The 26,978-nt window shown below is 42.8% G+C and overlaps 1 protein-coding gene across 2 annotated transcripts in view; it reads left to right on the top strand.

The window, feature by feature from the left end:
* Positions 1-3,232: 3,232 nt before the first annotated feature.
* ST8SIA6 (ST8 alpha-N-acetyl-neuraminide alpha-2,8-sialyltransferase 6) overlaps positions 3,233-26,978 on the top strand; it is a 138,913-nt gene continuing 115,167 nt past the window's right edge. The window contains exons 1-2 of one of the 2 annotated variants that reach the window (XM_034930052.4): positions 3,233-3,669; positions 4,167-4,265. In XM_034930052.4, coding sequence (XP_034785943.1) covers positions 3,569-3,669; positions 4,167-4,265 — 200 coding nt within the window. In that variant the 5' untranslated portion in view covers positions 3,233-3,568. The remainder of the gene's footprint in view (positions 3,670-4,166; positions 4,266-26,978) is intronic. The other variant, XM_055092447.2, reaches the window with a different exon arrangement.

The raw sequence follows: 26,978 nt of genomic DNA, 5'->3' as shown, positions 1-26,978 counted from the left end.
TTATGTATATATCAAATGTCAGGTAGACTCTTGATATTTGTGATTCATCTTTCTGACTCCCCAAATCCACACTTATGGAAACCTTACACGTTTCTAGCTTTCCCCTGAATCATCTTTTTGTGGAAAGTCACTTGTTAGCCAAATAAGAAACCTTACACTCCAAATCAGAAACTTCAACTTTCAAGATTTCCATAGGCCTGGAGACTTTTTATATATCGAAACTTCCCAATCATTTTTTAAAAGTTATTTTATGAAGGTAAGGACATTCATGATGATGAATAAAGAATAACAAAGACAAAATGAGAGGCCCATGTGGAGTGGACTGGGTGAGTGAGGTAGGCTCGCCACTTACACAAGCTTGGGAACAGCATCTGGATGTCAACCTGAGTTTACGTTTCAATTCCTGGCCTCAGCAGCATTTCAAATTACTACATGGCATAGATCTTTAGGGGTGCAAGTCAAGCCTGGAAATGTTAAGCTACCAAATGCTCACTTTTCCAGTAGTGGTTCTATGGCTAATAATGTTAAGGTATCATTTTCTTGTCAGGTTTCTTTCTCTCTCAAGGATGAGCAAGATAATTCATATCTTACCCACCCAGGTCTTAAATTAGAAAGCTTGTGGTAAAGTTCCCTACTGTCAAATTTTAACACTGGGCTCAGAATTCCCATTGCAAATTTACACTTGTTTTTCCAATTAAAATGGGCTTTTGTGAGTCCCCTGCTGATAGCCATTGGCTTGATAAAAAGTAACTTCATTTGCAGCAAGGGTGTTTAGGGAACCCAGTGCAAGGCTGACTCTTCTGCTGTTGCCTTGAGCCCAGCTGTGCTGAAATATTAAACTTTAGTAAATTAGGTGAAATTGCAGCTTCCTGGCTGATACAATAATGCCTTTTTCTTTTTCTGCAAACCATGTTCAGCATTAGTTTTCTGCACAATTTTCTGCACTGAGATAAAAAATTGGAATATCTTTCAAATCCAGGCAACTCTTCATTTTCTAGATAATTGTGCCATATTCTACTTATTTAACAAATGGCTTAAACTTTGAAATATGTAGAATTAGATTACTGTATTATTCTATCACTACCTGAATATAGCATTACTTTATATCATACTCAGATGAAGCAACTGAATCCCTATAAATATTAGTTTTATATAAAAGTAGAAGCCTGTTTTTATTCCTGATTAGTACATATATTAACAGCAGTGATGAGCTATAGAAGGAAATCACATTCCTAGTCACATTTATTTTTAGTTTTTTTGCTCCATTTTCTCTTTAAAAATAACACTAGTTCTTATGTGCTTTTATTCATTGACCAAACATTTATTGATCAATTATTATGTGCAAACTTCTGTTTTGTATTCAACAAGATGTTTTTACAGTAAATCCGGAATTAGCAGAAAGAGACTAGGGACATGGTATCTCTTGCCTTGATATATGTTTTCTTGTGATGGAATCTTTGGTGACAGCTTTATTTGGCTGTCTGGCCTGTTTGCTCCCAAATGGTTCTCACTTTGGCCTCTTTCAGGTGAAGACCATACGCTTCTAGGAGATGTCAGTTGAAATATCATATTTTTGTTGCTTGGGAAAGTTAACTCATGAAAGCCTTTTCAAAATTGAAGTCATTTCAAAAGATCTTATCAAGGTACTCCCAAGATGGTGGAATCCAAGGGTTGCATTTGGAAAAATCTCAAAACTATACAAAAGTAAGAGTGAATAGTTTTATAAGCCTGCATATAACCACAATGGAATTAAAACCTAGGGAAGTGGCTAAGTGGGGGCTTGGGCAGTCAGGATAGTTTGGGGCATAAAGAGTTGAGACCCACTTTTAAATAAATAGAGAGCCAGTCTGTTTCATAGTGTCATTGGATCACTCTCCTGCAACAGATGAGATACTCGTAAATGCGATACTAACCAATATGATCTAGACCGTGGTTTAGTTCTGGCTGCCATAAGAAGGATACCATAGGCTGGGTGACCGAAAGAACAGAAATTTATTTTTCACAGTTCTGGAGGGTAAGAAACCCAAGATCAGTGTGCCAGCATGGTCAGGTTCTGGTGAGGGTCCTCTTCCTGCTTGGGAGAAAGCTGCCCTCATGCTGTGTCTTTACACTGCACAGAGCAGAGAGAGAGGAGGCAAATTCCCCGCTGCCTGCTCTTATGAGGGAACTAATTCCACCAGGAAGCCTCCACCCCATGAACTAATCAGGTATGAAAGGCCCCACCTCCAGATACCACCACATTAGATTGAGGATTTGGGTTTCAACATATGAATTTTGTAGAGACAAAAACATTCAGCCCATAGCAGTGTTAAAAGAAAAACATCAGACAAATTAAATTTAGCACAGTTTATTCGAGCAAAGGGTTCATGAATTGGGCAGCACTCACAACCAGAGGAGGTCCAGTGGGGTCCACCCCGTGATGTGAGCAGCAAAGCCTGATAGGCCAAACTCAGAAGCACAGTGGAGAAACTGATTGGCTATAGCTATGCAGGCTGCCTTGTGGGGCCTGGTATAATGAGTTGGTTGCCCGTGATTGGCCCGTAGCCCCTTGTTCATTACAGCCTAATGTAGGTTTCCATTGTTAGGTGGGAACTCAACGTACAGAGACAGCCTCAAGCTAATGGCCTCTTGCTTATTTAAGAGCAGTATGCAAACTTTTTCTGGAAAGTTTCAAATGGTAAATATTTTAGGCCCTGTGGGCTATGCCACCTCTGTCATCACTACTCAATTCTGCCCTTGCAGCCCTAGATCATACAGCCATATGCAGTCACTGATAATACAAAGCCATGGGCATGGAGGTTTTCCAATAAAACTATTTGCAAATACAGGCAGGGGCTAAACGGGTCTCCAGGTAGTAACGTGCTCACGCCTAAAGGTCTCCTAGCCCCTCATACCAATTCGCTGTCCCTCTGAATCTGGGTTGAAGTAAGCACAGGTTACTGCTTCTGTTCAGGGTCATGATCCACCCAGCAATTCCCCAGTCCCCAGCTTTCTTCATGCGTGGGAGGATCCAGCCAAGCGACTGCACAGTTTTGAAAGTTTTTGAAGCGGCCCCTTTCTCCCCTCCTCTCTCCGCAGGCAGAGTTGTGGTGTGGCTGGGTGGTCTGAGTGGGCGTCCGGGGGATTCGCGGGCACTCGGGACGAGGCGAGGGCGCAGAAAACTTGGAGCCCAATCAGCACGGAGTTGAGCTTCCGCGCCCCAACCTTCAGGTGACCCCGCGCGGCGGCGGCGGCAGCAGTGGCAGCGGCGACCGGAGCCCGCAGCAGCTCCGAGCGCCTCCGGGAGGATAGGCGGCGAGCTCGGCGAATCGTCATCTGCCAGCCGATCGCGGCGCTCCGCGGGCCGGGGCCGGGAGCCCGGGGCGAGCCCGAACGCGGCTTCTCCGCCCGCCGCGGAGACTCTGCCGGGTGGGCTGCGGGCGCCCCTCGCTGCCGCCTGTGAACGCTGTGGGTGCGCGGGGCTGCGGCCACGGCGGCGGTGGCGGCGGCGGCGGGAGCCGCGAGTCGGGGCCGCCCGGGCTGTGCTTCGCCCCGGCAGCAGCGGTGGCGGCGGCGCCTGTGGCTCAGGATGCGGCCGGGGGGCGCACTGCTCGCCCTGCTCGCCAGCCTGCTGCTGCTGCTGCTGCTGCGCCTGCTCTGGTGCCCGGCAGACGCGCCCGGCCGCGCCAGGTAACCCACCCACCCGCCGGCCGCGCCCCGCGCCGCGCGCCCCGCCTGGCGCCCCCGGACCCCCAAGCCGCCCATCGCTTCTCCTCGGGCGCGGAGACTTTTGGCCGCGGCGGGGAGCAGCCCACGGGCGGCGACGGCCTGAGAGTGGAGTGGGGGAGGGGGTCGCAGGGAGGCGACCCTCCGACCGGTGGACGGCGGCTGGGGAGCAGAGGGACCGGTCAGGGCTGCGGGGGCTGTAGCGCGCATCGCTCTGGGCGAGGCAGCTATGGAGCGGGACCTGCCGTCGGGTTCCGCATCAGGCTCTCATGCTCCCCATTCTGGTCCTTGCTGTCTCTTCCTTCCCGCCCTAAGGCTCTTCCAACTCTGGGGCTGGGGACCTGGCCTGGGAGCCGGGGAGTGCGAGATCCCCCTGCCAGGCAAGGAGCGCGACTCCCAGCCTTTCAGCCAACAGCTCCCGGCGGGGTGTAGCAACTTAAGTTTTCTCCCCGGCTGTGCAGGATTCTGGTGGAGGAAAGCAGGGAGGCCACCCACGGCACCCCCGCAGCACTGAGGACGCTCCGGAGCCCGGCGACCGCGGTACCGCGCGCCACTAACAGGTACAGCGGCGCCCAGCGCGGGCGGACTGGGGCTCGGGAGCTGCGAGCCGGGCATGGGGCGCGGCTGCACCGGCTTGGACTCGTTGGGAGTAGGCAGGCTGGGACGGCGCGATTGAGTGTGAGAGTGTGCGTGTGTTTGAAGAGGGCGTGGGGTTGGGGGGGGGGCACCCTTCACACTCCCTCAACCCTCTAAGCCTCGATGTGAATGGTCTTTGAATCAAGGGGGATCCGTTTGAAGAGGGCGCGGGGTTGGGGGGGGGCACCCTTCACACTCCCTCAACCCTCTAAGCCTCGATGTGAATGGTCTTTGAATCAAGGGGGATCCTCCAGCAGCTGCATTTGAAAAACAGGTGCTGAGTTTTCCTCTCGACAATGGTGTGTTGAAAGCACCCCCGCCCCCCACCCCGCCACCTTTCCAGAGAAGCAGCTCAGCCTGTCTTTATGGAGGGATTTGGTTGGTTTGCTTTTTGTTTTCTATGCTTTAAAGTGCACCGGTGTTAAGATTCAGGTTTGTTTTGCATGCTAGGAATGATTTTGTCCTTAGTGACTGGAGGCTTAAATTTTTTTTCTTATCATTCATATGTGTATTTATTCATAGGCAGTAATTGTTTTTTTTTCTGATTGTAAAAGTAATACAGCTTTGTGCAGAAAGTTAGAAAATAGAACTGTATAAAAGAAAATGTTATTCATTCAGAGTCCTTACCTCTCAGAGACCATATTCAGGGTGGTTTTGGTCTATATTTCTTCCAGTAGTCTTTTCTATATACATATATTTCAAAAATATAACTTAGATTATACATTGCAGTTTATGTTCTGCCTTTTTTCTAAAAATCCTAGACCTATACCTGTCATTACATTCCCCTCCCCCCACAAAAACATTGCTTTGGATTGTTGCATAACTTATTATCTGAACATGCCATAATCTATTTAATAGTTTCCATTTTCAGACATTTAGGTTGCTTCTTGTTTCTGTTTTATTTTGTTTGCCATCAGTAATTCTATGAAATGCATCCTTGTATGTAAATCTTTATCTTCATTTCAAATTAATTACCCAAGATGGACAGATAGGAGTTGAGATTAGTAAGTCAAAGAGTATGTACTCTTTAGATTCTAAGTCACATTGTCAGTTGCTTCCTCGAAGGGCTGAATCAATTTACATTTTCACAAGCAGAATGTACTGCTTCCTGCCTTAGCATTGCTATTATGATTGCCATCTTCTATACGGTCTCTTTTCCTCTTTTTATCTCTTGCAAATCCCTTTTCTTCTGCGTATGCTTCTCTATATTCTTGGCTCTTGGATCCACCTTAATCTTCTGATGGTGTAACTCCAGGAAGCTCTAGCAGGGCTCTGAGAAGGGTCTGGAAGTGGCTGGATAAACCCTGAAGTGAGGAACACCACTGCCTGCCACCCCCTCATTGGAATTTCACAGCATATTAGAGGCACTAGGACCTCCTGGAGTAACAAAAGCTTTTGAGAAAAATAGTGTCCTATAGTTTTATTCTATTCAGGTTGGTGTACTATAGGTAGCCTAGCTTTCTTGATGAACTGAGAAGCATTCCATCTTTTCCCAAGTCCTGTGGCTATTACACATTCGAGGGTTGACCCTTGGGGAAAGTTGCAAAGAATGTACTCATTAAATGGTTTGATCTCAGGTCGTTTTTAGAGGTAATTCTTTGATGAATTTTTCACTTTCTTTTGACATACTTCTTTTCTACTTGGCATACTTCTTGGGCTAATATAGGTAACTCATAATTCTGAATATGGCCCATTTTATTAAGCTTTCTAAAATTTATACCGTTCTGTGTTTGTAAAAGCCTCTTTATGGTTTGATTTATTTTATGTCCCCTTTATCATTTATGATTTTGGTTATTTATGGAGCAGGGGTGCAAGTTTTAATCCACCATACTACTTGGTTGTATAGAGAAATTGTAATTTCTTCATTTTTCTGGAGCTGGTCTGATCTTCCCACATGAGCCTCATGGTAATAATGCTGGTAGGAATAAGGAGAGCCAACAGTTAATGAACTCTTCTTATGGGCCAGACACTGATCTAAGCACTTGACATTTTTAATTTAAAAATTTTTCAAAACAGTTTAGGGGGTAAAGTGCATTTTTGTTACATGGATATATTGCCTAGTGGTGAAGTCGGCATTTTAGTGCAACCGTCACCCAAATAGGGTGTACTCATTGTACCCAATGGATAATTTCTCAGCTCTCCCCTCACTCTCACTCTCCCACCTTTCTGTGTCTCCAGTGTTTATTATTCCACAATCTGTGTCTATATGTACACATTATTTAGCTCCTATTTATGAGAACATGTGGTATTTGACTTTCTGAGTTATTTCATGTAAGAGAATGGCCTCCAGTTCCCTTCCTGTTGCTGCAAAAGACATTAAATCCTTCTTTTTTTATGGCTGAGTTGTAGTATGTGGTACACATATGCCACATTTTCTTTATCCAGTCCTCTATTGAGGGACACTTAGGTTGATTCCATGACTTTGCTGTTGGGAATAAGCACTTTACATTTAATTCATTGAATCCTTAAGAAATACTAAGACAAACTATTGTTATTCTAATTTTTACAGAGGGGCAAATCGAAGCAACAAGATGAAGTAAATTGCCCATAGTCACAGAGTTAACACATCGTGGAGCCCGGAGTGAAACCCAGGCCAGGAGAATCCAGAATCCCACACGTTTAATCTCCCACTGTGTTGCCTGCCATAGGTGCTGGGAAAGATGGTGTGTGTGTGTGTCTGTGAGTGTGTGTGTGTTCAAATATTCAATCCAGGCAAAAGCTTAGAGGTGACAATTGAAGAGACTCTTTCTGGCAATATTTGTTCTTTCTGAGGAAAAATGCCCAGGCTCTCGGATTGCTCCTACCATCTCATCTCATTTTAAGATGCTATCCAAGTAGGCCGAGCACGGAGGCTCACGCCTGTAATCCCAGCACTTTGGGAGGCAGAGGTGAGTGGATCACTTGAAGTTAGGAGTTCGAGACTAGCCTGACCAACATGATGAAACCTTGTCTCTACTAAAGGATACAAAAATTAGCTGGGTGTGAGTGTGTGCACCTGTAGTCCCAGCTACTCAGGAGGCTGAGAGGTGAGAATCGCTTGAACCAACGAAGGGGAGGTTGCAGTGAGCCAAGATCATGACACTGCACTCCAGCCTGGGTGGCAGGCCAAGGCTCTGTCTCAAAAGAAAAAAAGAAAAAGATGACATTCAGGTATATTAGGGAGGGGGCCTTAGGTGACGCAGCAGTCAAGAGTTGAAACTCATGATTATGGTATCTTTTCCTTCTAATCTACAGGGTGATGTTGATCCTTTTCCATCCGGTGTCCAGGCACTCTGTTGAGAGCCAATGATAAGATCTGCAGCTTGTGGCTCTTTCTTTTCCCTCAGGTGTTGCACCTGCTGTTGCTCCTGGCTAGTCTTGTCCTCACCTGAGATCCTACTGATGTACCTTTCAGGGATCTAGCAAAGATTCTCTTCTGATCCTATCTTGGGTTGTCTCTCTGCGACATTTGCTATGATGCTACTCACTCAGCTGTTGCTAGCTAGCTCCACAGCCACCTCTCACCTATTTCTGGGCCTCATCTAAACATATAAGAACCAAAATTGGTTCAGAAAACTAAATATCATGGCCTCCCTCTACTTGCTCCAGCAAGTAGATGTCACCCTACTCTTAGTTATCTCAGAATGGAGTGCTGCCCAAGAAGTGATCTATTTCAAAATCCTGATTGGAGGAGGAAGCAAAGCTTTTTTGTCCTCGTTGTTACTCTTGTCACTAGCTTTTTATTGCCCCCATCTTTCTCCCTCTCTGAGCCAAAACTTTCCTCTTTTTTGCTCTTCTGCTCCTACTGACTCAGTTCCAGAAATTTGCAGGCTTCCCTGTTTCATATTCTATTTGCCCTGATGCAAACCTCCAGGTCTAACTCAAGCTCAAGCCTTAATGATAAATTGTGGGGACTAGAGGCAAAGGATTGGGAAAATTCAAGGAGCTGTGTCTTCCAGGTAAGATGGTTAATGTGCTAAAGTGGGAGAATGAAAAGAATTTGGAATATATTCTCTTGAGGCTGCAAAAAATTCTATTTTACTTGTCTAAAGTGGATTATTACCTTATCTTCTCTTTTTGCATTCTTTCAGGAAAAAGTCTTAATCTCTTCTTCCTCCCTGCAAAGATGTTTCAAGTGGGCTAGGGTAAGGTCATATACTCAGAAAGACAACAGAGAAAATAAACTAGTAGTTTTCAAAATATCAACCCATTACAATGGATCCTTTCTCTTGCTAATAAGCTTTGTCAAAGTTTTTCATTGGCTTTCTTGTTCTTTAAATAACCAGCTCTTGGATTTATTTCTCAATTTATATATATTTTCATGTTCTATTTCCTTTGTGGTACTTTTATCTTTTAAAATATTCTATTTTTTCAACTTAATATCTTGAAATGAATACTTGATTTATTTATGTTATTTTTCCTCTTTTTTGTAACAAAAATATTTAATACTATGAATTTTCCATTGAATGCAGCTTTGGACTCATTTCTTCAGTTTCTATATATAATGTTTAGATTTTTAAAAATACATTCTAAACTTTATAATTACATTTTAGAACTTTTTGTTTATCTTCAGAGTCATTTAGGTGAAGACTTTGAATATTTTATTCTAAAATATTATTTTCTTAAATAATATTAATTTCATTTTGATTATGAAAGAAGCTCAATAAAACCCTGCCAGCCAGGCGCAGTGGCTCACACCTGTAATCCCAGCACTTTCGGAGGCCGAGGTGGGTGGATCACAAGGTGAGGAGATTGAGACCATCCTGTGAATGGTGAAACCCTGTCTCTACTAAAAAAAAAAAAAAAAAATACAAAAAATTAGCCTGGCGTGGTGGCGGGCACCTGTAGTCCCAGCTACTAGGGAGGCTGAGGTGGGAGAATGGAGTAAACCCAGGAGGCGGAGCTTGCAGTGAGCCGAGATTGCACCACTGTACTCCAGCCTGGGTGACAGAGCGAGACTCCGTCTCAAAAACAACAACAACAATAAAAACCCTGCCATAATGCCATAAGTGAGTACCCAAATATCCAATCATTAGAAATGAGGAGTTGAATTATTGGGAGATTAATGAAACGGCCTGCACAAGCTTGTGTAACTAGCTAATTTGGAGTTCCATGGGAACATCCATGTCTTGGCTATGATTTGGCACCTTTTGGTGGCAGCTGTCCACTTTGGCTTTAAACATCTATGGTGATGATTTGGGATTGTGTGGCTGGCCGTGACGTCCTGGACAGCAACTGCTGTTATTCTTTGAATGTCCTGGTTAGTTGGTGTCTGTTTCATTGGCCCATCTGTGATGATTGAACCATGAGTTTACCAGAGACGGGGGACCTCACCTTCATGTCTCTGTTTTCCTATAGAGGTTCACCTGCTATTTATCTTAAAGGCCTTTCTCTCCCTTTCCTGTGGTCCTTTTCCTCTGCAGAAGGACTTTGGCCTCTACTTGCTAATTGGTAAGGCTAATTAAAACTGTGCCTGGCCTAGTTTTTATTCTTTTTAAGAATAAAAAGAAAAAAAGGGCTGGGCGCCTCAAACTAGGCCTCAAAAAAAAAAACTGGCCTCAAACTAGTCCAGGCACAGTGGCTCACACCTATAATCCCAGCACTTTGGGAGGCCAAGGCAGGCAGATCACTTGAGGTCAGGAGTTTGAGACCGGCCCAGCCAACATGGTCAAACTCTTGTCTCTACTAAAAATACAAAAATTAGCCAGATGTGGTGGCGGGTGTCTGTAATCCCAGCTACTCAGGAGGTTGAGGCACGAGAATCACTTGAACATGATCTCGCCAAGATCGCTCCACTGCACTCTATCCTGGACGACAGAGTGAGACTCTATCTCAAAAAAATTTTTTTTTAATTTTAATATTAGTTAAATTAATCTACATAGTTTTTGGGGTCATGTGGCAAAGGGGTGGACTTTTTAGTTAGTAATTATTATTTTATTATACACTTTTTCCTATGAAAATTATTTTTTGATTTGAATTGAGTTACTGCTTAACAACCTGGTACTATTTAGATTATCTTTTCATTGCTTGGAATTTATCATTTTAAATGATCCCTTCCTCATTTCTTCAGTTCTTTGTTCTTTATTTCTTTCTTGGTCATAAGCTTAGTATTTATTTGCATAAGTCTAATATTTTTAGCATTGGAATATGGATTATAGTCACGAAACTTTAGATATTTGAGGGCACTTTTTTTTTGGTAGTTCATGAAAGCTTTTATTGTATTTTAAGGACATAATTCTTTTTGTTTTTTTCTTTTGAGACGGAATTTTGCTCTCGTTGCCCAGGCTGGAGAGCAGTGGCGCAATCTTAGCTCACTGCAACCTCCGCCTCCTGGGTTCCAGTGATTCTCCTGCCTCCGCCTCCTCAGGAGCTGGGATTACAGGCCCACACAACTGCACCTAGCTAATTTTTATAAAGATGGGATTTACTAATTTTTAGTAAAGATGGGGTTTCACTATGTTGGCCAAGGTGGTCTCCAACTCCTGACCTCGTGATCCAGCCCCCTCGGCCTCCGAAAGTGCTGGGATTACAGGCACGGGCTACTGCTCCCGGCCACAATTCTTATTTTTCATACATGGATTCTGTTATTTGATCACAGCTTTATTATTTTTTCTCTTTTCTTTTCTTTTTTTTTTTGAGACAGAGTCGGTAATGGGGCTATCTTGGCTCACTGCAACCTCTGCCCCCAGGGTTCTAGCAATTGTCCTGCCTCAGCCTCCCAAGTAGCTGGGATTACAGGCAGCAGCCACCACCATGCTCAGCTAATTTTTTTTTTTTTTTTTGATTTTTGGTAGAGACCAGGCCAGTCTTGAACTCCTGACCTCAGGTGATTCACCCGCTGGAGCCTCCCAAAGTGTTAGGATTACAGGCATGAGCCACCGCGCCCAGCCCTTTTTTTCTTTTTATTCTTAAAGCTTTGTAGACATTTTTCCTCTATTTTGTGAAGTGAATCTTTGTTTTCTGTCTCGCATGGTTCTTATTCTGCCTTTTCTTCACCATCCCCTCCCCAAGTTAATAACTTTATTTCTCTATCAGATTTTGGCTTTGTCTTTTTCCTCTGGTTTCTGGGATGGCTTCTCAAATTTGTCTTCCATGTTACTGAATTACTTTTCCGAAGTGTCACTTCTCTGTTGTGCTCTATCAAAAACAGTAAATTGGTTACATTTTTATTCTTTACAATTATTTTCTTCTCTCAGCCTGAACCTTACCGTATCAGTTTACATCTCAGAAAGCATTTAAGTAGCCTTTTACATCTCACTTTCCATTTGTTATTTTGTGTTTTCTTATATTTCATTGAGTCCACCAAGGGAATGTTTTCTAAAGATTTCCTGTTTCTTGTAGTTAACTGTTTTTCAAAAGTATGATTTTTCTCTGCATTTTAAGAGCAAGAGCCTCCTCCTACATTATAGAATATTTTCATAAGTTTTGTGATTTTTTTTGTTTGTTTTCGACCTAGATGTCCTCAAGTGAGGAGTCCTCTGTCCCACTATGCTTATCAGATTGGAGGACTTAGGACTTGCTGCTGTCCACCTCAGGGACTAAAAGATTTCCCTTTTTACAGCATTATGGATACCAGAGCCATATACCCCTTAAACAAATCTCTGAATGTTTAAAGTTTGAGTTTTTTTTTTTTAATTGTGATAAAATACACATAACATGAAATTTACTAATTTGAATTTTTGGATACCAGACCCCAAAACTATCTCTTGCTCTCATGCCTTGGTTTCATGACTGTCAGAAGTACATGCATTCCTAGGTGATCCTGGTCACCCTGACCTGCCGCTGCTGCCAGGAATGGTATGTGACAAATGTCATCTAATAACCCTGGGAGGGCTGGGTCCACCAGGCTGTCCCAGTATCCACCACCCTCTTCCTATCCTCAGGGTACAAAGGCCAATTCACTCCCTTTCCCGTTTCCTTTCATTCTTTCAGTGTTGCTGTATTATGTAGTACGATACAATAGAATATAATGTAATCAACATATAATCTCAAGAGGATGTAGGAAGAGAGAAATGAAGGGGCACTGGGGACAGAGGCACCCAAGCAGCCCTTTCTGCCTCAGGCAGCAGATCCCTTCCTGTGTGGGAGAAGCTACCTGATTTTCCAGTTGGGGCAGGCTCTCTATTCTTTGGAAAAGAAAGGCAGACGGTGGGAGGAGAATCAAAACCTCTCTAGTTTTTTTCTCCCTGGACCTGGTCTGTTTCTGAGGTGAAAATTTACATCAGCTGCTGGTAATTCCTCAGAGTGGTTCCATATTTGCTTTTGTTAATAATATCTCTTCCCCAAGCCAGATAAATTTCTGAAGCAGCTGATCTGTTGCCACCGAAATGTGCGCTTGTCATTTTGTGTAGACTTGTGTCTGTTCGTAAGAATGTAAATAGTCTGGAAGAGAGAAAATCAGGCACTGTTTACTCTCTGCTGTCTTATATTGAAAGTTGTAATAATGTTTTATTTGACATTTTTTGTTGTATATGTTCACAATGGGATCATAACTACAGGCTTCAGAAAATTCAAGATGAGTGTGAACTAGAGCTTGAAAAAAGAAAACTAAACCTAACTCTAGAACACTTGATTTTTACCCTTTTACCCCTTTCCTTTCTACCTCATGCTCCAAATAGATGAAGGCTATTAGATTTTACTTCCAAGAGCAATAAAAGGTTTTTCACTGTTGTGTCTTTGCTTTTTGAAGTAATGATACGAATATGTGTTCTGATTTTAAAAATTCAGAATGCTTTAAAGCTGCCTTGAGTCTGGTTTCTGAAAAGCTTTGAAATGGGCTTAAATCTTGCATTCTGCTTCTTTTTCTACTTCCTAATTCCATCTTAATTGCAACCCTTCTCTTTTAAGACTCAGAGGGGTTTCTCCCCCATCTCTGTTCTGATGTGACTTGCTTTTCTCCTTGCCTTCCCTGTTTGGAAATGGGTTTCACATTTGCTTCCCAGGTTGACATTTTTCAGTGCTTTCATTCTCTGTCACCTCTCTGGCTGCTCTGCTCTGGAAAAGCTATCAGGTGCAATTGTCCGGGGCAGCTGACCCAGGTAGAGGGCTACGGAGTATGGGCTGCAGTCACCCCGAGCTTCTATGGGTGTCTTTTCACGTGCACAGGAGAGCCAGGGAGAGCTTGAAGGACACAAGGAAATGCCCTGCTATTGCCTTTCCTCTGTGGACTGGGTAGAGGAACGGGGCAGCAGTTCATGAAGAAATGGTGTCTGAATGACCCACCTCCCATTTCAGAGGTTGTTGGAGGTGGAATTTTATTTTCTGTCTCACTCATATAACTCTACTACTTACTTGACAGCACTTCTCTTAACAAAGAGGCTGGGATGTTTCTTTTTATGACTCACGAGGCAACGTTCGACAGACAATACCGTTTACACACATATGTCAAAGCAAAGGTGGTTTCCCTGCAACAAAAATCAAGACTTCCTTAGTTGGGTAGCGTTGTCTGGTCTTGTGTATTAATTCAGTGTCTCCTTATTAGACATTTCCTTTAAGGCAACAGGCATTAGCATAAATGTGAAAGAAGAAAAAAAACCTGACTGCCCAGAGGAGGCAGGAAGGATATCTTTGGAGGGGTGGTTATAGAGAAACACAGACATTTTGGCCTATTAGGTGCTAACGCTGGAAATAATGAGACCAGAGGCTTGGTTACAGCAGAAGGGATATGAAAGGAAGAAAAGGAAAGAAATATATCCCCTCTTTTGCAAGGTGCAGCGATTCCTTTTAGAGTCAGTAGTCTTCAGCTGTTCTGTGATCTAAGGGTGCGAGGGTTCTGTAATCTCTCATTTGCAGGGCAAAAAGAGAAGCCCTTTAAAAAGCCACGGATGGTTTGGTAAACATGAGAAAGGTGCTCTTTTATTCCCCGATGCCTTGTTTTATAGCTTCCTTTGCCATTAGGAAGATGATCATTGCTGTAGTACATTTATCTACATACACTTAGGAGTTTAGCTTGTCCAGGACAGCAAAGCCCATCTTTTCTATGTCCTCAGATTTAAACAAATTTATTACGATTTTTCACCAAGTACTAAGAATGATTTGTACATGCTGTAGATAATCAGTCATTAATTCTGGGGAACATTCATATCCATGGGCATAATTATTTCTAAAGATAATTTTATAGGGCACAACCTGTGCTTTTGCAGTTATTGTAAAACAATTTTTGTTATCTTGCTAGTTATTGTTGTTATTGTAAAATACACCGAAATTCTCTACCGTATAATTTTTAAATGCAGCATTCCAAGAAATTGAGGTTGTAAAGAGACCATTAATTGTGCAAATGATTAAAGTCTCTCGCTGGTTGCTGGAACCTCTGTTGGAATGCTGTCTTTAGAAGCTGCATTTGGATTCCATATATTCTTTTTTTGAGATTATATCCCCTCATTTCCTAACTCTATAAAATAAATGTGTGATTCCAAAACCTGGTGTTTGCCAGGTATCTTCTAAGTCTATAATACGTATTTTATAATATTGTTGGTACTTTGCTATTTCAGGAGGACACCTATATCCTACATATTTATATTTGCCAATGTTGCTTTACTGTTTGCACATTAAGTTGTGGGCACATTTTTGTGTTTTTGAGCTGGGAGTCCATCCAACACACCATGTTCACTTTGGGTATACCAAAGTATTTATGCTTCCTATATCTAGGGAACATTACACATGCAATAGATTGTAGTTCTGGGAAGTTGAAGCCTTGTCTATCTTTTTTACCACTGTACCCCATTTATAATCTAGAACAGCAGCTTTTTGGGATTTGAGTTTTGTTGCCTTGTCTAGGTTTTTGGAGGTGCACTTTACCATGTTGTATTACAGGATGGATAGACAGTGAGATTTACGTGACAAAATAGCCTGAGTTTATAGTTGTGTGCTTATGTGTAAGCATATAAAATAACATTTTCTAATTGGAAGAGGATGATTTAAACCTGCAGAGTTGAAAACCCATATCTATAATTATTTCTTAAAGGCAGACTGTATATTAACAAAGAATTTGAATAATAAGCTGGTATAAAGTCTTATGATATTTGTACTTAGGAGAATTTTTTCAAATAAACAATTTGGAGATTAATGATCACATATCTCTTCAGTCAATGCTAGCACTCGCTTCTGTAGGATTTTGAACACTCTTTGAAAAGCTACAGATCAATGGAAACTTTGTATAGAAATGTAACTTTAGAAAAATAATGATTTTTAAAAATGCATCTCCAAGGCAGAAATTAATGTTACTCAGGTTTATGCTGGGCTGCTGCTAGACAATCCTTTTGAAGAAAAATGGCACATTCTAAGCTAAAAAGTGTTCACATAAATTTTTTGATTTTGTCGTATATCACTACTCACATATGTGAGTAGTAACATTGGTTTCTTGGGCTGGTTTCTTGGAAAAAGCTGTAACAATGTGGAAAATATTGCATTTATCAAACATTGCCCACTATATAAGGTTTCTTCCATTTTCCTTAAGAGTGTGTTTTGGCAGAATGAGACACATATAACATTTTAAAAGATTGTTTTGGCCGGGTGCAGTGGCCCACGCCTGTAATCCCAGCACTTCGGGAGGCCGAGGCAGGTGGATCACGAGGTCAGGAGTTTGAAACTAGCCTGGCCAACATGAGGAAACCCCATCTCTACTAAAAATACAAAAATTAGCCAGGCGTGGTGGCAGGCACCTGTAATCCCAGCTACCTGGGAGGCTGAGGCAAGAGAATCGCTTGAACCTGGGAGGTGGAGGTTGCAGTGAGCCCAGATCACACCACTGCACTCCAGCCTGGGTGACAGAACAAGACTCCATCTCAAAAAAAAAAAAAAAAAAAAATTGTTTTATATCGTCTTTACTATAAAAACAATAAAAATTAGAGCTTGTGTTTAGGGCCAATTTCAAATGTGGAACTTTCAGATAAGTCTTTTTAATAAATGTAATTTTATTGAGTTTGACAGATTCTTTCAAATGAAACTTAATTAAATTAATTAACAAATTTAGAGGGTGGGACTTCCAGATGGTGGAGCGAGGATAGTTTTCAACAAATGGTGCTGGCACAATGGGATCTCTATAAGCAAAAAGATAAGTTTAGATCCAGGGGCCGGGTGCGGTGGTGCATGCCTGTAATCCCAGGACTTTGGGAGGCTGAGGCAGGTGGATCACCGGAGGTCAGGAGTTCGTGAGCAGCCTAACATGGTGAAACCCTGTCTCTACTAAATACAAAACAATTAGCCAGGCGTGGTGGCGCATGCCTGTCATCCGAGCTACTTGGGAGGCTGAGACAGGAGAATCGCTTGTACCTGGGCGGTGGAGGTTGCAGTCAGCTGAGCTCGCGCCATTGCACTCCAGCCTGGGAAACGAGCGAGACTCCATCTCAAATAAATAAATAAATAAATAAATAAATAAATAAATAAAGATAATTTAGATGCTTACCTTACACTATACACAGAAGAATGGTTTCCACATGGATCACAGACAAAAGCTACAGACAGAAAATGTCCAAAAGAAAACATACAAGAAAAATTTTAGAACCTTGGATCAGGTAGCATTCTTAGATGTGGCACCAAAAGCATAATCAATAAAAGAAAAATTTGACAAATTATATTTTTCCTAAATTAAAAAAAAGTTTGTGCTTCAACAGACACCATTAAGAATATAAAAACATAAGCCATCCACTGAGAGAAGATATTTGTATATCATACATCCAATAAAAGACTTGTATCCAGAATATGTAATGAACTCTCGCAACTCAATTAACAAGAAGACAACCCCAGTTTAAAAATGGGCAGATGTGAAGACCTATCTTCAGCAAAGAAGATAGACAGATGGCTAATAAGCATGTGACAAAATGTTCTACATCATTAATCATTAGGGAAATGCAAACCAAAATCCCAATAAGATACAACTCCATGCCTTTTATAATGACTTTTGTAGCAATGCCACCGTGACATGGAGAAGGCTTCCTCCCAAGGTTAGCTTCTACTGCCGAAGCTCCTGACAGTGGTTCTTTAGTGGGATCACAGAAGGGTTTATTACTCACATAGGCAGGAAGTCCTGGGGTAGGGTTAGAGGAGGATAAGAAGTTTTAGAACAGGGAGAGTGCATAGCCGGTGTAGTGCACAGGAGTTTTGTCTACTCCTTATGAATGTATGGATAGCCCTAAGACCTTGAGGCAAAGTTTAACATTTGAGAAACTATTACAAATTACATTTGAGGCTGGGCGCAGTGGCTCACACCTGTAATCCCAGCACTTTGGGAGGCCGGGGCAGGTGAATCACTTGAGGTCAGGAGTTCGAGACCATCCTGGCCAACATGGTGAAACCTCGTCTCTACTAAAAATACAAAAATTAGCAGGGTATGGTGGCGGGCGCCTGTAATCCCAGCTACTTGGGAGGCTGAGGCAGGAGAATCGCTTGAGCCCGGGAGGCGGAGGTGCAGTGAGCTGAGATCATGCCACTGCACTCCAGCCTGAGTGACAGAGTGAGACTCTGTCTGAAAAAAAAAAAAAATACATTCGAGAAACTATTGAGTTGAGAAACTATTACAAAACTGACTAAAAATCAGTATCCCTTTGCCTCCAGGAGTTGTGGAGTAATTTCCTATTGCTTATGATTATGAAAGCCGTAGGCACTGTCATCCTGAATCCCATAGTTATACCCCATTCAAATTGCTGTAATGGAGTGAAGCCAGAGCTGGCATCCGATTTAAGATTGTTGGCACTGGGAGTTTATTTAAGATCTTCCTTTCCTCGTTGGAAGATCCACATAGTTCTAGGGAGTGTTGAATCTTTGTTGTACAATTGAAAATACCTCCATTTGTGTTCATGAACTTTGTAGGAACAGCTGCATAGATATTTTATTGCTCTAATGATTTCTAATGAGCCATTTCCTCCTGGGAGATAGCCTCAGCATGCCTTGTAGTGATTCCTCTTCTTCACATGCCGTTGGCCTGGGAGTCTCTAAATTGACACGTGGGAAGTGGGGGTAAAGTGAGCCTTTTTAGGATTGTGCAGGAGGCCACAGACACGGTGGGGAGATGAAGCTTAGAGATTGCTGGCACCAAATCAGACATTCATGGAGGTCCAAGTGCAGCTACTTTGGAAAAGAGTTTGGCAGTTTCTTAAAAAGTTAAACATATGCTGGACATGGTGGCTCACGCCTGTAATCCCAGCACTTTGCTGAGGCCGAGGCGGGTGGATCACCTGAGGTCAGGAGTTTTAGACCAGCCTGGCCAGCATGGCAAAACCCTGCCTCTACTACAAATACAAAAATTAGCAGGATGTGATGGTGGGTGCCTCTAATTCCAGCTACTTGGGAGGCTGAGGCACAAGAATCACTTGAACATGGAAGGCGGAGGTTGCAGTGAGCCAAGATTGCACCACTGCACTCCAGTCTGGGCGACAGAGAGAGGCTCCATCTCCATCTCCAAAAAAAAAAAAAGAGAGAGGGAAGAAGCACAGAAAGTAATAATGCATGACCTGTAAATCACATGTAGTGAGATGTGTAAAAAGCTGAATACCTAAACACTTGAGATATGAATCTGAAAAGCTGGAAGAGGAAGAAGTGAAATTATCATTTTAAATGAAGAAGATAGCATTTTCAACTTGAAATTAAGTAGAAACTGTAAAACTGTAAAAAGCTGTAGTTTGGAAGGTGGTTTGTGTTTTTTATTTGCCATAATATGTCATCTTATGGAGGCTGTGAAGCACATTTTGGGTAAAGCAGTTTGAGTCAGTGACCAACACACTGGATTGAAAAAGAATTGTTAACTCTGAAAATGTGACTGAATTATGTGAAGAGGCTCAAAAGGTAAGAGTTATTCTAACAAGGTCTGTGCAATATTCTCTTGGTCTTCATCCCTTTTCCTCAAAGATGAGAGTTTGCCTTTCCTTTTAGTACAGAGGAAGTGTCTTTTACATGGGAATTTAATCTTTTGCTTTTAATAAATACCGCAAAGGTCAAAATGATTTTCTTTGTTATCTTCTGCTTTCCAAGTGTCTTTACTTAAATAGTCAGTATGACAGAATAGCTGAGGAGTTTTGGAAAAAGAGAGCTTAGCTTAGAGAAAGATAAAGAGGAGGAGGTGTAGGAAGGGAGGGGAAAGGCTTTGGACCGGAAAGTCTCAGCTAGCTCAGAGGCAGTCTTTGAGTCCTGAATGTGTTTTGGAGCCTTCAAATACCAATTGAGATATGTGTCCTATTTGGACTGTATGATTTTATAGGTGTCATTTTTTTTTTTTTTTTAGTTTAGCTTTCAGAAAAACAGACTCTTTGAATAATCTCCATAATGTTTGTATATGTTACCAGCTGGGGTCCCAGAGCTGGGAGCTATATTGGCATGCCTTTGAACTTTGAGAGCCCATTTGTAAATAAATTTATCCAGGTGATTCGGTTTAATGCCGAATACACAAAAGCCAAATTAAACTCTTAAGTGTGCAAATGAATTGGAGTCTAAAGTACATACTTATCAAGAAAGATGATAACTCTTCTCCAGTGGGGAAAAGTCCCTGTAACCAGGAGGGGAAAAAACCCTTTCTAAACAGGAGATCTCATAACCAGGAGAGGGAAAGACCTCTCATAACCAATTCCCAAATAAAATCAAGCTCAGTAAAATAAAATAAAAAGAGAGTTTAGTCCAAGAGAGACTCAACAGGCAGTAAAAGAGGCAACCTACAGAAACAGGGGGGCATGGCCAGGCATGGTGGCTCACACCTGTATTCCCAGCACTTTGGGAGGCTGAGGTGGATGAATCACGAAGTCAGGAGTTTGAGATCGGCCTGGCCAATATGGTGAAACCCCATCTCTACTAAAAATACAAAAATTAGCTGGGCGTGGTGGTGCCCACCTGTAGTCCCAGCTACTCAGGAGGCTGAGGCAGAAGAATCGCCTGAACCCAGGGGGCAGAGAATGCAGTGAGCCAAGATTGGGCCACTGCACTCCAGCCTGGGTGACAGAAGAAAGAAAGGAAGAAAGGAAGAGAGAAAGAGAGAAAGGGAGGGAAAGGAGGGAAGGGAAGGAAGGGAAGGAAGGGAAGGAAGGGAAGGAAGGGAAGGAAGGGAAGGAAGGGAAGGGAGAAAGAGAAACAGAGAAAGAGAAAGAGAGAGAGAAGGAAGGAAGGAAGGAAGGAAGGAAGGAAGGAAGGAAACAGGGGGTCCAAGGGGCCTGAATGTGGGTACTACAAGCCATAGTTCCAGGGCCTGTTGTTGATCTCTCCAAGGTGAGTCTGCTTCAGACCCCACTTCTGACACCAAGTATGCTGAAATCAAAATAAAATATACAGATTGTCCAGGCATGGTGGCTTACACCTGTAATCCCAGCACTTTGGGAGGCCAAGCCAAGAGGATTTCTTGAGGCCAGGAGTTCATGACTAGCCTGAGCAACATAGTGAGACCATGTCTCTATAAACTAAAAATTAAAAAATAAAATAAAATTACCTGAGTGTGATGGCACATGTGTAGTCCCAACTACTTGGCAGGTTGAGGCAGAAGAATTGCTTGAGTCCAGGAGTTCAAGGCTGCATTGAGCTGTGATTGCGCCACTGCACTCCAGCCTGAGGCAACAGAGCAAGACCCTGTCTCAAATATACGTGAAATACGTATGAGAGAGAGAGAGAAATGAATCTGTAAGTGAAATGTTTTATTTGGGAATCATAGAATTGCAATTTGGGGCATACACACGGATGGAGTGTTCTTGGGTATGCCTGAAGAACAAAGAGAAGGTTGGGAGTTTGTATTAGTTTTCATGCTGCTGATAAAGACATACCTGAGACTGAGCAATTTACAAAAGAAAGAAGTTTAATGTACTCACAGTTGCTCGTGGCTGGAAAGGCCTCACAATCGTGGTGGAAGGTAAAAGGCATATCTCACAGGGTGGCAGACAAGGGAAGAGGGCTTGTGCAGGAAAACTACCCTTTATAAAACCATCAGATACTATTCACAACAGCAAAGACTTGGAACCAACCCAAATGTCCAACAATGATAGACTGGATTAAGAAAATGTGGCACATATACACCATGGAATACTATGCAGCCATAAAAAATGATGAGTTCATGTCCTTTGTAGGGACATGGATGAAGCTGGAAACCATCATTCTCAGCAAACTATCGCAAGGACAAAAAACCAAACACTGCATGTTCTCACTCATAGGTGGGAATTGAACAATGAGAACACTTGGCCACAGGACAGGGAACATCACACACCGGGGACTGTTGTGGGGTGGGGGGAGGGGGGAGGGATAGCATTAGGAGAGATACCTAATGCTAAATGACGAGTTAATGGGTGCAGCACACCAACATGGCACATGTATACATATGTAACAAACCTGCACGTTGTGCACATGTACCCTAAAACTTACAGTATAAAAAAACAAAAACAAAAACAAACCATCAGATCTAGTGAGACTTACTCACTAGCATGAGAATAGCACATGAAAGACCTGCTCCCATGATTCAATTACCTCCCTCCCAGGGACCCTCCCACAACATGTGGGAATTAAAGATGAGATGTGGGTGGGGACACAGCCAAACAATATTGGAGTTTTATCAGTAAGAGAAGTGTTATGTATTGTTTTGAAAGAAAGCTCATTGGCACGATAGAAGGTTTTGGGAGCTGGCAAGCTCTGACTGGTGAGTGACAGTGGTAAGTAAAACTAGTCTTAGAGTCGCAGCAGGTGATTCCAGCAGCTGCTAAGTAAAACTCATCTTAGGGTTACAGCACATTGTTTTAGTAGCTGGGTTTGTGGATAATTTTTGAAACAGGTGCTATGTGCAGAATGCTTTTCCCTCCGCTGGTCCTTAGACTCTGATTTATTTGGGTATGGCAAGAATCACCCAATTCACATAATCAACTTTCACAGAAGTAATTTTGTTGTTGGGATATGAGAGGATGTAACTTTTTGAAGTGCATCAACTTTTAAGAAGTCTCGTTAGGGAATCCACATTGTTATAAAAAATATCTTGAGGTGAGACACAGACACAATGGGCAAAATTCTCCATTAATATTCAGAGTTCTTGTATTGCCTGCCCCCCAACCCCCCATTTTATAAGCAGTTCAAGTCAGGGCTGAAATGCTGTTTGTTTAAGATAGAGAATAGTCACCCAAATGGGAGTCCCTGTGATCTATGGGGCTTTGTGTCAAGCTGAATAGAACCAAGGAAGTTTAGCAATTATTCAACTGTTCCTAAGTGCCAGGTTTCAGCAGCTTAGTATGATTTCATTTAATTCTCACCACAACGTTATTATGTAGAACTGGTAATATTCTCATTTTACCAAAGGAGAAGCCAAAACACAGAGAGGTCAGTAACTTGTCCCAGGTCACAAAGCTGAAGGCTGTGTTCCTCATGGTCTTTGCCCTCATGGGAATTAGGCTCCAGATGGTGAAACAGAGATAAGCTGCAGTGTGTCTCATAGGAAATGGAGATAAAGCTTTCTGGACATTTAGGGGACTTGGAAGAAGGAGGTGAGCACATATGACAGGCTTTTGGGGACAGAGGACCTTGGGGAGACCTGGAAGTGATAGAATTTGGCCTAGAAGCCACATACCATACTGAGAGGCAAGAGACCAGCTCAGATCTTTGAATCTCTTCAGATTACGAAGTCAAACTTAATGAATTCAGATATGCAGCAGCAACAAGGAATGCAGAATAAGCCACGCATGGTCAGCTTCAGGGGGCTTTCCAGGGGGCTGGCATCCCCCTGAGTGTAATTTAGGCCCCAGGCCATTTTTGAAAATAACCTGGAGAGCTTTCTCAGCATGGGAGTCCTTGCCGAATCTGGGAGCTTGGAGCTGCCCCAATCTGTGTGGGTGGGTCGGAGAGTCTGTGCCCAGCCTTAAAGGCGGAAGCTGGTGTTCTGGTGGCCACCTCCAGAAAGTTGCCCTCTCCAGAAAGTCACAAGAGAAACCATAAACCATGCCAGTGAACACGCACTGAGGCCTCATTATTTACTTTACCCAAGTTGCAGTTAACCAACTCAGTTTCCCTTTCCCGTGTGTGTGTGTGTGTGTGTCCTCCCAACACCTACAGACACAGGTTCACCCTTCATTCCTGCTGCGTGCAGGCTGTATTTGTGGGATTGCACTGTACTTTCAGGAAGGTCCAGGGAATAAGCACATCCGCCTCATTCACCCTGAGTTTCATTAAGAGCAAGTCCCCTAAGAAAAGAATGAATTTATATCCAAAGATTCTATCCCAACTCACTCAAAAAGATGATTTTCTTTTCTTTTGAAAATATTCTTCTCAGCACAGTACTGACTCTAGCACACAGTCAAAAGGTTATTAATGGCTTCATTCATCCGTTCAGTGGATATTTATGCTGCAGGAAACCTGTGCTCTTATCTTAGAGCCTGGGTACCAACAGGGTGAATATGCAGGTGGTACCTAATTTGATCGGGTAAAAACATCCTTCTTTCCTTAGGAAGGCAGGTGCTAGGTCCAGATCTGCAGTGTTTGTAGCAAAGCACATCAATTGTTGAATCTTAGAAGATTTTCTGGGACTCTGCCCTGGTCAGCCGGAGTTTCAGAATCTGTGGACATAGTCCCAAGAAAGCATCTGTCCCTGCTCCCAAGGAGTCCCCCATCTAGAGAGTGGGAAGCAGCATGTGTAATGACCATTCTGCATAAATGCTGTCCTTGAGATATGTCTAGGCATGAAGAGGGGGTAGCCCAGGGGAGAGAAGCCAGGGGAGGCTAAACAGGTACAAGTGCCTGTTTTGAGTCTTGGAAGGATAAGTAGAAATTCCTTGAGCAGGCAAGGAGGGAAGAAGACATTTGCACCACATCTAAAGGCTTAAGGATATAAGAACAAGATGGGTTTGTGAAGCTGAAAAATCCCTCGGGATGGCTGGGTCCCAGGATATGTGTTGAGGACAGGTGAATGTGAGGCTGGAAAAGTAGATAGGGGGGCTAGAAAACAAAGGGGCACTCCTTGCTAAATAATTCAGGCATTATCTCACAGGTTTTGAGACTCTACTGAAGGCTTTTCAGGTGAATGACCTGATGAAGTCTGTAATTTGGAGAGATTACTGGGGCTACAGTGAGGCAGAGCTGATATTCAAGCCAGGATGGCCATACCAGTTATTAAAGTGCTGAGAGGGCTGCATCCCTGAGTCCCAGGTGCTCTGTCCCCAGCCCCTGGCCCTCCTTCCAGGGACTCCAGAGGTGGATACCTGGTTGAGTAGCTGTCTACACTTGGGAAGTGCCTACCATGGACCCAGCATCTGTTTCTGATCAGTTGGGGTCTATCATGAACATTAAGTATTATTATGTTTATATTTTTGTTAGCTTGATGGGCGAAAATGGTATCTCTTTGTTTTAATTGGAATTTCCTTGATTACCAACGGTTGGATATTAAAGCTCTATCTTACATCTTTAATCTGGCAAATAAATTAGTGATGCCCTGTGATTATTTTTTTGGACCACAGGTGTTTAACAATTATTTAAGCAAGGGTGTTTGTGTAACAACTTGATATAGATGTGTCACGTGTGTTTAACAAGCTGATATAAAAATGTGTTATTGTCCTGTTGAGGAATGGTACAGGTTATTTTTTTTCCCCCAGATTTAAAATGTTCATTAGTTTCCTGAGTCATATAAAGAAGCCAGAGAAGTTGGGATGTGACCTGTCATTGGTCTGTTAATAGAGAAACTTCAGCCAAATTAAATTTAAAGGAGTTTAATTGAGCAACAAACGATTCATGAATTGGGCAGCCCCCAGAATCACGGCAGATTCAGAGAGACTCCAGGGATGCCTCATTGTCAGAGTGAATTTATAGACAAAAAAATAAATAAATAAATAAGGAAGTGACACACAGAAATTGGCAGTGAGGTACAGAAACAGCTGGGTTGGTTACAGGTTGGCGTTTGTCTTATTTGAACACAGTTTGAACACTTAGCAGTCTATGAGTCGTTGAAGTATGGCCGCTGGGATTGGCCAAAACTCAGCTATTGTTATAGGCACATACTTCTAAGTTAACTTTTCAATCTTGTCTGACTATTAAGCTAGGTTACAGTTCGTCCACAAGGACCCAAATATAGAAGTACGGAGTTCTCAGACCATATTTAGTTTGCTTTAACAGGTCTCACTCATCTGTTTCCTTGAGCCATTAAGCAGGATCTAAATCAGACACCAATTTGGTGTCAACTCTTTGAAAAGCTGAAAAGTGTGTTTATCATTGTCTGTGAGCTCATATGCAACTGCATTTGTTGGCTATATTTTTTCCTGCTAGCATGTTTTTAGCATAAAGGTCATAAACTGGCAATAATAATGTATCATAAACGCAGGCAGTCTCTTGAAATTCACATTCGTACGCATTACATCACGGCAAATGGGTGGGGTGGAAAAGGACCTTCTCCTCCTGTCTGCCCGGATTGTTGTAATTGCCTCAGAACTAGTGTCCCCTTCCAGAATCTATTCTCAAAACAGCACACTAAGTGGTCCTTTTAAATACAAACTCCATCCTGTCCTCTCCTCCAGTGACTCCTCAGTTCACTCAGTGAAAGCTGAAGTCCTTTCCGAGGCTGGTGAGTCATTAAAAAATCTGGTCCCCACTGCTTCTCTGACTTCATCTCTTTCAATTCTACTTGCTCACTGTGTTCCAGCTGCATGGAACTTCCAGTTATTTCTAGAACATAGTATGCTCTGGCGCCTTGTCTCCGACAGTGTTCTCTTCCTGGACTAAGGGTCTTTCATGAGCATCCCCCAGATACCCACCCAGTCTACTTCTTGCTTCCGGTTTTCGGCTTCCGGCTTCCGGCTGTCTCTCCCTTCAGCCTCCACTCCTATCCCTACTTTCCGCTTCCTCTTTCTTTGCCCTATTTTTTCCTGTACCACTTTTCACCATATGACACCACATATATTTCACAGTACTTGTTCTTATCTATCTCCTCCTACTAGGCAGCGAGCTCCATGTGGACAGAGATGTTTGTCTGTTTCATTTACTGTTGTGCCTGGAATAATAATGGCATATAGTAGAAACTGACTATTTGTTGGGCAAATTCCTTTTTTTTTTTTTTTTTTTCCCAAACGAAGACCATGAGGCACAGAGAAATTGCAGTGATTTGCCTAAGGTCACACAGCTAGTAAGTATACAACTTGGGACTTGAACCCAGGACGCCTTCCTGCAGGGTTGTTTTTAGGACAAAGAGGATCTCACGCTGGCTTTCTGAATTCTTTCCTTGTTTTTACAGCGGGCTCTGTGTTGTTGTTCTAACAGTTTATGCTTTTTCTACCATAGCCCAGGCGGGCTATATTTTTCAGAAATCCAAATAAATCTATATTACAGTCACACCCTTTCCCCCCCCTTAAAACGAAACTTTTATTCACTAAAATAACTGCTTTCAAATCGGTATATCATTATTCCGGTCACACTTTGAAATGATGTGCTTAAAATACTTTTAAAACAGCACTGTGAAGAAATTTCTTTTATATAAATGTTACAAATGTGGTTCAAAAGACCTGCCCTGACTTTCTTTCCCTTACCCTCCATCTCGGGGTGGGAGCTACCTGATCCTCAGGTGACTTCCAGCCATCCTCAGCGGCTAGTTCTCATCCTCATGTCGGCCAAAGGTGGCAGCCCTTGGGGCAGTCTGCATCACAGTTGAGAAGAAAAAAAAGGACGAGAGCAAAGGGCTTCTTCCTAATGAGGCTTTGCCTTTGTAGTTGAAAACGAAATCCCTACTCAAAGATTTCTGCCTA

This window comes from Pan paniscus, chromosome 8, assembly GCF_029289425.2.
Source record: "Pan paniscus chromosome 8, NHGRI_mPanPan1-v2.0_pri, whole genome shotgun sequence".
Taxonomy (NCBI): Eukaryota; Metazoa; Chordata; class Mammalia; order Primates; family Hominidae; genus Pan; species Pan paniscus.
The sequence above is the reverse complement of the archived record's forward strand: the minus strand, read 5'-3'. Positions and strand labels throughout refer to the sequence as shown.